Genomic DNA, 13,929 nt, shown 5'->3' on the forward strand with positions numbered 1-13,929 from the left:
AGTATCCTTCATCCCTGGGGCTCATCACATACAAAAAGACAAGCGGTAAAACCATATAATTTATGCATCATTTATAGTGCTGCACTCAGGGGTTACAGTGGGCCGGACCAAGTGCAGAAGTCCACAAGTTGTGATCACAGTGCTTCAGCATCTAACTAGTGCTACTGAAGAGGAATAATAATAATGTATAATATTGTTTTATTATTATATTCACATAGCACAAGGTTCAGTTAGCTTTCCACAGAAGTGTCCTCCAAAGAGCTACTTTTAATTTCTTACTTTGAGTACATTTCAGAGCCTGTACTTTTTTACTTTAACTTGAGTAAAGAAGTTGATTCAGTACTTCAACTTTTTACTGGAGTATTTTTAACACAAGTATCTGTACTTCTACTTAAGAACAGAATAACTTTACTTTTGCCACCTATGTTGAGGCGCTCTGTGTTCGGTGAATGTTATAAACATGCAGCTAACAGTGCCTCCATGTGGCTAAAAACGTGAATATTGCAGCTCAAGTTCATGTTAACCCACTCTGATTTTAACTCTAAGCCTTTGTAGAGAGCCAAAACAACGTGTCATCACAAACACACATGAACTGTTGTACTCATTTAGGAAGCAGTAGGGGGTAAGAGTGGGGGTTTAATGTATTGTTGCATACATACAGGGGTTGGGCATGAAACTGAAACACCCGTCATTTTAGTGTGAGAGGTTTCATGGCTAAATTGGACCAGCCTGGTGGCCAATCTTCATTAATTGCACATTGCACCAGTAAGAGCAGAGTGTGAAGGTTCAATTAGCAGGGTAAGAGCACAGTTTTGCTCAAAATATTGCAATGCACGCAACATTATGGGTGACATACCAGAGTTCAAAAGAGGACAAATTGTTGGTGCACGTCTTGCTGGCGCATCTGTGACCAAGACAGCAAGTCTTTGTGATGTATCAAGAGCCACGGTACCCAGGGTAATGTCAGCATACCACCAAGAAGGACGAACCACATCCAACAGGATTAACTGCGGACGCAAGAGGAAGCTGTCTGAAAGGGATGTTCGGGCGCTAACCCGGATTGTATCCAAAAAACATAAAACCACGGCTGCCCAAATCACGGCAGAATTAAATGTGCACCTCAACTCTCCTGTTTCCACCAAAACTGTCCGTCGGGAGCTCCACAGGGTCAATATACACGGCAGGGCTGCTATAGCCAAACCTTTGGTCACTCGTGCCAATGCCAAACGTCGGTTTCAATGGTGCAAGGAGCGCAAATCTTGGGCTGTGGACAATGTGAAACATGTATTGTTCTCTGATGAGTCCACCTTTACTGTTTTCCCCACATCCGGGAGAGTTACGGTGTGGAGAAGCCCCAAAGAAGCGTACCACCCAGACTGTTGCATGCCCAGAGTGAAGCATGGGGGGTGGATCAGTGATGGTTTGGGCTGCCATATCATGGCATTCCCTTGGCCCAATACTTGTGCTAGATGGACGCGTCACTGCCAAGGACTACCGAACCATTCTGGAGGAACGTGTGCATCCAGTGGTTCAAACATTGTATTCTGAAGGCGGTGCCATGTATCTGGATGACAATGCACCAAGACACACAGCAAGACTGGTGAAAGATTGGTTTCATGAACATGAAAGTGAAGTTGAACATCTCCCATGGCCTGCACAGTCACCAGATCTAAATATTATTGAGCCACTTTGGGGTGTTTTGGAGGAGCGAGTCAGGAAACGTTTTCCTCCACCAGCATCACGTCGTGACCTGGTCACTATCCTGCAAGAAGAATGGCTTAAAATCCCTCTGACCACTGTGCAGGACTTGTATATGTCATTCCCAAGATGAATTGACGCTGTATTGGCCGTAAAAGGAGGCCCTACACCATACTAAAAAATTATTGTGGTATAAAACCAGGTGTTTCAGTTTCATTGTCCAACCCCTGTACGTTACATACATCTTAATTTTCCCCCTGTGATAAATGGGTCGTCGCAGTATTTTTATCCTGCTTCCTCTCCCAATAGAAGAGTTTAATTTTTGTGGCTCATGAAAAAAACTTTTGGCTCACAATAGTTACAACAGAGAGCTCAGCATCGCCCCACCCTGTGGTAAATAGTCATCAATTATTGAGTCTAGCTGTTTTCCTTTATCATGTTATGTTCACAAACAAGACAATGTACACACAGCACTTAGTGGTTTCTGATGCAATGCTCTTCTGGCTTCCAACAAGACAGTGAGCTTCTCTGCTGCAGTGTGGATAATCTCAGAGATGTTATCTGGGAGGATGCTGTATGTCTACTGGAAGTGACTTTCAACAACTTCAAAAAGCTCCTCTTAAAAGAAGCCTCGTAGCCTCGTTGTAGGAGTCTTTGGAGCATTTGCAGGTAACTTATTGGATTTAAATGGAAACTTGTCCCTACAGAGCATGTACGTGTGTATTTCTGACTTTTATACGTTAACCATGCTCTTATGAAAGAACAAACAGCTCGTGTCCAAAGCTTGTAGTCGGTGTAATTCCTGCTCAAACTGACTTTAAGAATTGTTTGACTAAGGCTTAGCTCAACACGGAGGATGTAATGACAGAATAAGGATATAAGATCACACACTGACTGGATCTGTGCATCCACCAGGCTTAGTGTTGCCATGTCATTCAAATCCCAACTGGTTTTATGCTCATGTTGACGGTTGCTTCATTATATATATTTTAAGCGCCTCTTTTGCAACTCTCAGCTGTAGTTACCGCATGTAATCACATTTGCAGAAAAACATTTCTGTTGTTTTGGGTTATGATACTTCTCCATCACACATCCAGATAACATTAAAATGAGCGACGACAGTTCCCCTTAGGTGTGTCCCTGTTTGTATTTGAATTGTGGTCACAGCCATCTCAGTGCCGATTTGCTTAGGGCTGCTGTTTGCCTCACCTGTCCTAGTGGCCCCTCCCTGCTGTCATCTGACCCTGTGTTTCCTGCACCTGTGGCAGCTATAAAGGAGACTGAGACAAAGGCATATATGCTTTGTGTTCAGCTGGTGAAAGTTCAGCTCATCCGTGAAGACAACTCAGCTCACAAAGAAGGACTTTTACTGCTACCGGAGTCTACATAGAGAGGGGTGAGGATGACATCTACAGCAAATCGACTGGCCCGCCAGCAGGACAGGGAACAAGGCCTTGGCACCAATGCACAGGCAGTGAAGCTCTACCAGCAAGATTATGAGACTTTGCGGCAGCAATGTCTGAAGACCGGCTGCCTGTTTAAGGATGATCGCTTTCCAGCTGAGCCCAAATCACTGGGCTACAATGAGCTGGGACCATACTCATCAAAGACTAAGGGTATCATTTGGAAGAGGCCAACGGTAAGAGGCCAGTAGAAGGAAGTATCTTTTTTAAAACAAACATATATTTTCAACAGCTACATTATTCCATTCATAGTTGTACTGTACACCCTATTACTGAAGGAAAATCTTATTCTAAATTTTTGCTTTCATTCTAGGAGCTTTGTTCCAAGCCAGTGTTCATTGATGATGGAGCCACAAGGATGGACATTTGCCAAGGAGCTCTGGGTAAGTGATGATGGTTGAGTGATGAGGTGAGACACACTGCACATTATGATTGCATAAGGAAGGGGTTTGTTTGCACATACTGCTTACAGGGCTGCTCCAGTGTTATCACCACTACATGTTGCCCAGTGTCTGAGTATGTAGCTATACTTCTATCCTTACTGTGCAGGTGACTGCTGGCTCCTGGCTGCCATAGCCTCTCTGACTCTGGACCAGCAGATACTGGCTCGTGTGGTGCCCCCTGAACAAAGTTTTAGTGAGGGTTATGCTGGGATATTTCACTTTCAGGTGAGGAAAAGGCCTTTAAAAAAAATGCAAAAACTGAATATAGGGCGTGTCTCCAGCAGATTCCAGGAATGACATCCGAGATCTCTGTCCAGAGCGGCACAATCCTAGGAACGACTAAGATACTGCGCAGGACCGAGAAGGACTGCCCGCAGAGCGAGTGTTTTGTTTGGGGGGTTTTTTTGTATATGAAAAATAAGACGGGGCTTGTCAAAGCTGGTTCAATCACAGAAGGTAAGTAATAATGGAAAAAAAAGTCATTCCTTTCCTTCACGAGGTCAGAATTACTCCAGTTTTTAACTGCACACAAAACAACAGAAGTGCTTTGAATAATAGTACAAATATGAATGCAGTTCAAGGTGCTGTACAGTGTAATTTAATTACACTTAATTACTAAAAAGTACTCCCAGATACTCAAGTACAGATTTAGGAGCACCATTAAGCACCAACATGAGTCAATATGCCAACTTTTGCTCTATAACTTTATCAAGTTTTGTTAATATATTCAAAGAAAAAATACAATTTTGGTGAGAAGTGGCATACATATAATTAAACTCATTTAATTACACTGTGCAGTACCTTATGGCAGTTGAACTGCATTCATATTCATATGGATTTCCGAGTCATTCTGACCCCTTGAAGGAAAGGAATTACTTTTTTCCATTATCGCTTCCCTTCTGTGATTGAACCAGCTTTGACAAGCCCCACCACTTTTTTCATGTCACAATCTTGACTGCTCTAAGAGCATGCCCAGGCAACCACCACCATACACATATACAACACAATAAAAAAGTATTCTTTGGTGTTATTTATGAGACAATATTCAGAGAAGTTACTGCTGCTTACTACTTCCTGGTTACATGAGTTCTCCTGATTGATTCAATACTTGCACCTGAGGGAAAAATGCTCTTTTACATGATGAGTGTGTATTTAATTTTTCAGATTAGGTATGACCTGTGTACCACCAGCAGCTAAGATAAACCCAGCAAGCTGCAGCACAACAAACTCAATCCAAGGATCACAAAATGTTGCTTATTCGTCAGAATGTAGAGCTGATTGCATTTTATGGAAGAGTCTCTGGAGCTTGAAAAAAAGACAACTGGACTTCTTTAAGTCCAGTCCAGTCCTGTGACTCTCCACCACAGGTAATTGTTTATTTGGTGGGGGTTGACCCCTAGAGGTGTTCGTTGACCCACTACTGTTCTTATGCATAATCACATGTGCCAGGGTATGAAAAGAATAGCTGTTTTCAAGCTCCAGAGACTTCCATGACCTGGATGACTGAGCACCTACACAGATTTTATGGAAAAGTTGACACTAAGTTTATCAGTGTTTTCTGCTCAGTTTTGGCAGTTTGGTGAGTGGGTGGATGTAGTGATTGATGACCGTTTGCCCACCCGAGATGGAAAGCTGCTGTTTGTTCACTCAGCAGAAGGCTCAGAGTTTTGGAGTGCACTGCTGGAGAAGGCCTACGCAAAGTATGGATCTCTCCTCATATTTTTATTTTATTTTATTTTATTTTTTTTGCTTAATCATAATGGAGTATAAATGTACAAATATTAATTTCCACTATCTACATCCCTCTATGTCTGACAGGCTGAATGGCTGCTATGAGACTTTGGCAGGAGGAAACATTATTGAGGGTTTTGAGGATTTCACGGGTGGAATCGCAGAAATATACAACTTAACAAAGGCTCCCGCAAATCTCTTTCAAATTATCAAGAAGGGCCTGAGCCTGGGTTCACTGATGGGTTGCTCTATTGACGTAATTCTTATTTTCATATTGATTTGCACAACAGTTTGCAAATAAGGACACCATCAGTGTGATAGGCATTATCATTGGATTTAAATTTCATGTTTTTCAGATAACCAGCGCCTATGAGTCAGAGGCAGTTACATCTCTAAAGCTTGTAAAAGGACATGCATACTCAGTTACTGGTGCAGAGGAGGTACAAGAATGATCAAAACTGTTAACTGGGTATTCATATTAAAAATAAATAAATAAATAAAAATCGTGTCTCACATTGGATTGCTATGAAATGTGCTTATTCTTCAAGGTTCATTTTCGAGGGCAGCAAGTTCAGCTGGTCCGCATCAGGAATCCGTGGGGTCAGGTGGAGTGGACAGGGCCTTGGAGTGATGGGTAAATATTTATATATTGAGCAACATAATCAAGGTGGGAGAAAATTAAAGTATGTACTAAAATCCTGGATGATTGAAAGGTACAGGTAGGGTGAGAGGCTCAGTCATTTGGAAGGGGCTCAGAATAGAGTCACTGCTCCTCCGCATTGACAGGAGTTAGTTGAGGTGGTTCGGGCATCTGATTTGGATGCCTTCTGGACACCTCCTAGGTGAGGTGTTTCTGGAAAATCTTATTGGGATGGCCTGGGAATGCCTCTGTGCACTGGAGATGAGTTGGAGGTAGTGACAACATGGGTAGAGGAAGGTTTGGACATCTGTGCTTAGACTGCTTCCCCTACAATTTCGACCTGGATAAGTGGGATGGATGGATGGATGGATGGATGGATGGATGGATTTCCCCTAATAAGTGTGATTCTATATCAAAAATAGATCCAGCGAATGGAGTCACATCAGTGAAGATGAGAAATCAAAGTTAAACAGTGTGGCTGAAGATGGAGAGTTCTGGTAATTCTACAATCTTCTACATTATACTATACTGTTATACTGATTGTAAATTATAATTTTATACTTATTCAGTTTATGGATGATATGAATGATAGTCATGTGATAAAATGTTGGAAAAAAAAACAAACAAACCTTTGTTTAAAAATACTTTAAAACCTCCCAAAATTAACTAAAACTATCAACTGTTTCTGTGAATAAACAGCAGATATCCAATCTGTTTATAACTTTCCAAAGACATCAGCTGAAGCTGGAATAGGGCTGTGCTGTATATAATACCACTTTGAACAGCTATATAGAAATACAAAATCATTTCAAGAGTGCGATGTTGCTCGGGTTGGGCAACTACACTAAAAAGTTTTGGTGAAATGCTGCCAACTTGTGGTTTCATTAAATCCTGCAGATTGGAATATTTCCCTTAACGAGACATTGCTCTTTTTAGGATGTCCTACTCAGACTTCATCAGGCATTTCACCAGGGTGGAGATCTGTAACTTGACCCCAGACACACTCAGTAGCGATGATGTGGGTTACTGGAGCTACTACCAGTTTGAAGGGATGTGGAGGGTCGGCTCCACTGCCGGCGGCTGCCGCAATAATCCAGGTTAGAATATAATCAAAAGCCTATGTCTGAATAAGAAGTCCTTTCATGATCTATATTGTACAAATTTTTTAATATTATTATTTATTTATTTTTTTTGCATTGCAGCCACGTTCTCGTCCAATCCTCAGTTTCTGTTGCATCTGGAGGAAGAGGATGATGATCCTATAGATGGGAAGGCTGGATGCACCTTTCTGGTGGGTTTGATGCAAAAGGGTGGACGACAGCAGATGAGCCTAAATCGCAACCTTGAGACCATTGGCTTTGCCATTTATAAGGTATCTCAGAGTCATGTCATATTTCTCATAAAATTACAGATATTTTTTTTCAACAACTGACAAATTTTCTAAGATAAATTTATTTTCTTTTTTTTTTTTCCAGGTCCCAGACGAGGTTTGTATCTCTACTTTGTTTTTACTCTGTTACTTTAAGATGAACTTTGCAAAAGAAAGTGGACATTAGAAGTATCATAAATGTAGCTTGATTGATTGCACTGTAAATTCCCAGAGGTGTCTGACTTTGCAGTAACAAAACGCTGTTAATGTCCAGTACAAAGGTTGCAGGAATGTTCGCCTCGGCCCTGACGTCCTGCTGCGTCAGAAAGCTGTGGCCATGAGCAGCACTTTCATCAACACACGGGAATTGTGTGACCGCTTCAAACTCCCACCAGGAGAATATGTCATAATTCCCTCAACCTTCTATCCTCACAAGAATGGCAGTTTCATTCTCAGGGTGTTCACAGAGAAAGAGGCCGTAACCAGGTATTTATAACACAAATTCCAGATACATTTAAATTCCCGATTTTAAAAGCTTCAGTTTCTACTGCTGTTTAGGCTGAAAAGTAAAGCTAAAACTAAACCTCTTAAACCTCTTATTTTGGAAATATTCTGCTAAAGCTGTGCATTTCTCTTTTCTTAGTCGACTGGACAAGAAAATTGATGCTCAGATAAAGGAGGTAAGAAATGCGCTGTTCATGCATAAAGTGAAACTACTTTTTAAGACATTCTTTTCTTTCTTTATTACAACTGAAACTGAAACAAATATGTCAGCCTAAATTATGGTTTTATATGTTTAATCCAACATTGGTCAGCTCTCCAAAAGTCCTAGAATTTGAAGAACCAGTATTTGTATTTGACTTCTCCATTTCTTTCACTCACAGAAGAAGCTATCAGAAAGTGATTTGGATCCTCAGCTTAAGGACCTCTTCAAGGAGGTTGCTGGCAAGGTAGGTTGAGGAAAACAAGAACTGACTGCAAATCAAATAATTATTCATACTGAAGGTAAATATTACCACTTTTCAAACAGAATACAGAGGTGTCCGCCTTTGAGCTGGTTAAACTTTTGAACAAAGTCATGTCTCTCCGTAAGTACAGCGAACGCTTAAAGGCCTCTTTTCATTTTTCAGTGACTTAAGAGTTGGAATGAGAAACATGCTGTCATTTTCTTGCAGGATGCGACATTAAAACTCATGGATTCAGCATTGAGACAAGTCGCCTTATGGTTAGTCTGCTGGATGTATCCTTAAAATGAGTCTTTTTAGGTTTAATACATTACAAATTAAATTACATAAAATAACAGATGGTGAGCTTTTTAGAAACCTTAACATTCTTCAGAAAGATGAAAATGCCAAGTTGGGACTGATGGAGTTCCAGGTGCTTTGGAACAAAATCCAGAAGTACTTGGTGAGATTTATGTAGTTTCAAATGCATACTGCTCCTGCTGGAATACACCTGTGCATGTTAACACAAAACATGACCACTTGGTTCATATAGGAGATCTTCAAGACTCATGACGCAGACAGGTCTGGCACCATGAGCTCCCTTGAAATGAGAGATGCCACCAGTAAAGCAGGTAAGCACACATAATCATATCTCATTGCCTTTTGTTGTAAACAGGACAGCTTCAGTTATCATTTGTTTGGCATGAATTGCAAATCAAAATGAGTTATTTTGTGTCCAATTGCAGTGCTGAGAAAAAATATTTGCCTGCATTTTTTTTTTTTTTTCATATTTGACACACTTAAGTGTTTCAGATCATCAAACACATTTTAATATTAGACAAAGATAACCTGATTAAATACAAGTCATTTAGAGGTGCTTCTGATCATTGTGCTGCTGCATAACCAAAGTGCTCTTGAGCTTCAGGATGTGAACTGATAGCTGGACATTCTCCTTCAGAATTTTCTGGTAGAGAGCAGAATTCATGGTTTCATCAGTTACAGCAAGTTGTCCTGATGCAGCAAAACAGCTCCAGACTATCACACTACCACCACATTTGACTGTTGGTATGATGTTCATTTTATGAAATTCTTAGTTTTATGCAGCTGTAACGGGACTCAGAGCTTCCAAAAGGTTCACCTTTATTTTCCCCAAAGTCTTGGGGATCATCGAGATGTTTTGTGGCAAATGTGAGGAGAGCCTTTGTGTTCTTTTTGGTCAGCAGTGGTTTCCTCCTTGGATCTCCCATAGATGCCATTTTTGCCCAGTCTCCTCCTTATTGTTGAATCATGAATTCTGACCTTAACTGAGACAATTGAGGCCTGCAGTTCTTTGGATTTTGTTCTGGGTTCTTTTGTAAACTCCTGGATGACTCGTCGAGGAGTTCTTTGTACAAAGGTATGAGACACCAGAGACTGTATTTAAAAAAATGTACTTTGACTCTGGGTCTACAAGATGAGGCCAATGTGGAAGTGCCTTAATCCAAAGAAGTCTGATTGTATAGAGGACAATGGATTTGTTTTAAGTCTTATTTAATATTATACTTATTTTGCACATTATGGTCCCAGTAACAGTCAAAAGGAGCACAAAGCAGATTATGCTTTAGGGCGTGGCCACATTGTCATCAGGCCTGCGTGCTCATAAAAAATGCAGAAAATTGTGATCTAACTTTGAAAACAAACAGTTATGTCTTTAACTTCTGTTCCCTGAAGGAGAGGAACGAGGTACAACACACATAGTATGGGATATCACGCCCTCACGTGTCCTGCTAAAGACACCTCTATTCATGCCTTTAATGCAGATGACCTGTGATGACATATGTGCGGCTCCACCTGCACATATATACTCTGTCATCACAGTCATCCCTCAGTTCAATAGCTGTGCGGCGGGGTACCCTAGTGTTGTACCTTGTTCCTGACCTTCCGAGAACCAAAGTTATAGTCATAACTGTTCGTTCCCTTTCAGTTGATTCACTACAACACATATAGTATGGGACATATATATAAACGCCCAGGAGAGCAGCCACCAAACTGGAGTTGGATCACCAGCACCCTAGTGCAAGGCTGACCGAGCAGAAAGGACAGAATGAGCCACTGAAGGAGCTGTCACATACAAACGATAGAACCAAACAAAAGTGTGTGGTGGTGAACAATTAGCTGCAGCACAAATATCACTCCCTTTAAAAAGGGTCCATGAGGTTGCCATTCCCCTGGTGGAATGCGCTCTCACACCCTGAGGCAAAGTGACACCTTTAGTGCCATATGCCAAGGAGATGGTCTCCATAATCCAGTGGGAGAGCCTCTGTTTAGACAGCGCTCTATCTCTAGCTGGATTAGCAAAGCAGACAACTGGTCACATAAACGCACATTCTGAGTGCAGTCAATGTAGGTCCATAACAGATGCACTGGACAGAGAATGCAACCTCCTCTCCTCCTCAGATGCGGAAAGGGGGTGGGGGTCTCTGAAGTTCAAATTCCATAGAGCTATAAGCTGCAGGAAAAACCTTAGGTAGATATGTGGCATTTGGGCGTAGTGCAACCCTGAGACCATCAGAAGAGAACTGTGTGCATGAAGGATGCACAGATAGTGAATGAAGATCACTCACTTGCTTTGCTGCAGCCAAAGCAAGAGGAAGCGCAGTCGTGTATGAAAGAAACCTTTTATCTACAGACTCAATGGGTTCAAAAGGGAGACCACAAAGGGCCTCCAGCACCAAAGTCAATGTCCCACGAGGGGACACTGGACCTAACCATAGGTCTCAGTCAACAAGCCCCTTTCAAAAAGCGTATGGCAAGAGGATGTGCACCTGGTGTCACCCCATCAAAGGCAATATGACAAGGAGATATAGCTGCTAAATAGACTTTAATTGTAGAAAAAGACAGACCCTTATCCAACAGTTCCTGCAGGAATGGCAAAACATCCACAATAGAGCACTGGAATGGGATAATGTGCCAGTCCTGGCACCATTGCTCAAAGGCTCGCCATTTGTATGCATACAAGCTTCTAGTGAATGAAGCCCTAGCACTCTGGATTGCTGCCACCACGCTTGGGGGTAGACCCTTAGCTATCAACTTTGACCTCTCAACAGGTAAGCATGCAGCCGCCACAGTTGCAAGCCGTTACAAGAAAGATGACAAGTATGCACTTTGGGTCCTTTTATCTGTGACATGAACTGATACAAAGCAGCAAGTTCAGCCTTAGAGCCCAACCTAATTCACAGCCGCTTTTCTCATGTAATACACAAGATGCAGTGAAATAGTGGTAGAAAACTTTATGTTGAGATGGCAGAGTCACGTCCTTCTACTGCTTTTGTCACACGTTCTTGGTTCAAGACCAGCTAGCTTGCGGGGTCCGAGTTGAACCTGTTTTTCGGCCGAACACCGAGTGTGTTCGCGGTGGAAAAACTGCTGAATGGTTCAAAAACTGGTACTGACACCCAGTCACGGTTCCGGCTTGCTTTCGGCTAACCCATCAACGTAATCCACGTGGTCCGCCCAGCTAATTGCAGGGACATTGACCAGATACTCCTCGCCTTCAGACCCAGACGAAGCCAGGGTCCTAGACCCGGAAGGGAGAGGGTCATGCCGTGCAACAGCCGTCCTTCCCAGCACTTTCTTTACGAAAGTCACCCATCTCTCCAGGGTCGAGCACCAGACACACAGTCTTCGGGGTCGGTCAACGCTCTCCTAGCATGGAGAATTCCCAGGCAAACGGGGCACGCTTTGTGCTGGTCCTTGTCATGCAAAGAGAAACCGCATCCCTGAGGACAGGGGCGAACAGAAGATTTCTACTTTGGTTGCTTCCGTTTGGTACTCATACCAAGATGCAAAGCTAAAAACACTGCACAAGAAAAACTCAAAATTAGCGCTCCGCGGGCAGCCCAAACACCAACTGGGCGGTGGGAACTAACACCAACAGGGGCGCTTAAGCTAACTTCGAGCTAACTAGCAGCAGCTAGCTAGCCACCTTGGCAGAGGTGTTCATAGTGAGGTGAAGAGCGTAAGAACTGAGAGATGACTGCGATGACAGTATATATGTGCGGGCGGAGCCACACATATGTCATCACAGGTCATCTGCCTTAAAGGCATGAATAGAGGGGTCTTCAGCAGGACACGCAAGAGCGTGATATCCCATACTATATGTGTTGTACCAAGTGAATCGACTGAAAGGGAACATAATTCTTTTGGCTTCTCTTTCTGGGGTTGTATTGTATTTGAGCACTGAGGCTCTAACAAGCAAACAAAAGTGTGTGCATGAGCATATTTATATTTATGTGTTTTTGTATGTGCGTGACATGGGAAAAGGAGTTACTAACAAAGCGAGATCAACCAGTTAGGGGACCATCGCCTTGCCCATACTATTCATGTATACAGGAACAAACAATGGATGGGCAAGGCTGTGCAACACTGACTCTGCTGTTATCACAGAGATAATATCTGGAATCTTTTCAACACTGTACTTTCCCAACATCAGATGTTACTCAAATCTATGAAGTATTATAATGGATGAAATTAAAATAAGAGCTGTTTTTGCTCCCCAGGTTTCCAGGTCAACAATGCAGTGCTGAACGCCATCGTCAATCGCTACGCTGATGCTCAGTACGCCATAGACTTTGACAGCTTTGTAAGCTGTCTCATTAAATTGGAAATGCTCTTCAGTAAGTGTCACGAAACGCAACAGTAGCACATCTGTATGTCTCATATTTATCTATCATTCATCGAAGAGTTTTGACATGTTTACCTGACAAGTGTCTTTTTGTCTTTTTCTCCTCTGCCAGAAATGTTTAAGACTCTGGAAAAAGATGGTTCAGGCAAGATTGAGCTGGATATGCAGCAGGTATGTAGGAACATAAAGGCTGCTGGCTTTTCAGCCATCCTCATTTGGATCTCTAGCTGTATAATTTTGTTTCCTCTTGCAGTGGCTGTGCCTGGCAATCTACTAGCCCTGACGACAACATAACAAGGACCCATTTCAGATCAGGGCACAGTGATAAAGTTCAGTTGATCAACAAACAGTTCCTTCATTTCAAAAAGACAGCTGATATGCATTTAAGACAGTATATTCCAAATATAAAGTGTCTTTTGGCTATTTTATGACTAACATGTATTACATGCACCTCTTCTTTTTTCTTTTTCTGTTCATCAGGGAAAACTGTGATTTACTTTTAACCTGTTACAATGTCTGTCAAATTATAGAAATGTGTAATAGAAAATAAAGAAACAAAGTATGGCATCTGGACTCTTTTTGTCAGAAATCTAATGTTTAGTCTGTGAAATTTATTGCTGTGATAGTGATGATCTGTGGTGTTTAACTGGATGAAACCACTGAACCAGAGCAAGTTGTCAAATGACAATATGACCTATGACACAGAAGCCGTCTAACCGCACTCGCATATTGAGAGTTAGCCATAGAGACAAGACATCTTACAGCCTTCTAAAATGTCAAGCATTGCAGCTAAGCTTCAGCACATCGATAGAGAGAGGGGCGTTGGATTAAACTCTCATGCAGTGAAATACCTGAACCAGGAGTTTGAGGAACTCAGGAGAAGCTGTCTGGAGAGCAGGAGGCTGTTTGAGGACAGCTGCTTTGAGCCTCTGCCTGCATTCTTAGGTTACAATGAACTGGGACCAAATTCCTATAAAG

At 42.1% G+C, this 13,929-nt stretch overlaps 1 protein-coding gene across 1 annotated transcript; it reads left to right on the forward strand.

Moving 5' to 3' along the window:
• The first annotated feature begins 2,239 nt into the window (after nt 1–2,239).
• Nucleotides 2,240–13,467, forward strand: LOC115793204 (calpain-2 catalytic subunit-like). The gene is made up of 22 exons (XM_030748076.1): nt 2,240–2,367; nt 2,967–3,337; nt 3,475–3,544; nt 3,711–3,829; nt 5,171–5,304; nt 5,423–5,591; nt 5,692–5,775; nt 5,884–5,969; nt 6,398–6,472; nt 6,912–7,072; nt 7,178–7,347; nt 7,451–7,462; nt 7,619–7,830; nt 7,988–8,024; nt 8,229–8,294; nt 8,375–8,432; nt 8,520–8,584; nt 8,683–8,751; nt 8,842–8,920; nt 12,827–12,943; nt 13,064–13,122; nt 13,205–13,467. The coding sequence occupies exons 2-22, from the start codon at nt 3,101–3,103 to the stop codon at nt 13,226–13,228; spliced, it is 2,103 nt and encodes a 700-aa protein (XP_030603936.1). The 5' UTR covers nt 2,240–2,367; nt 2,967–3,100; the 3' UTR covers nt 13,229–13,467.
• The last annotated feature ends 462 nt before the right edge of the window (nt 13,468–13,929 follow it).

This window comes from Archocentrus centrarchus, chromosome 15 (genome assembly GCF_007364275.1).
Source record: "Archocentrus centrarchus isolate MPI-CPG fArcCen1 chromosome 15, fArcCen1, whole genome shotgun sequence".
Taxonomy (NCBI): domain Eukaryota; kingdom Metazoa; phylum Chordata; class Actinopteri; order Cichliformes; family Cichlidae; genus Archocentrus; species Archocentrus centrarchus.

Bases quoted from the DNA above. Each gene is read 5' to 3' on its own strand.
- LOC115793204 (XM_030748076.1), top strand. From the start codon at position 3,101: ATGACATCTACAGCAAATCGACTGGCCCGCCAGCAGGACAGGGAACAA. The intron at 8,295-8,374 runs GTAGGTTGAGGA...CTTTTCAAACAG, and splicing joins TCAAGGAGGTTGCTGGCAAG to AATACAGAGGTGTCCGCCTT. The intron at 8,921-12,826 runs GTAAGCACACAT...TTTGCTCCCCAG, and splicing joins AGATGCCACCAGTAAAGCAG to GTTTCCAGGTCAACAATGCA.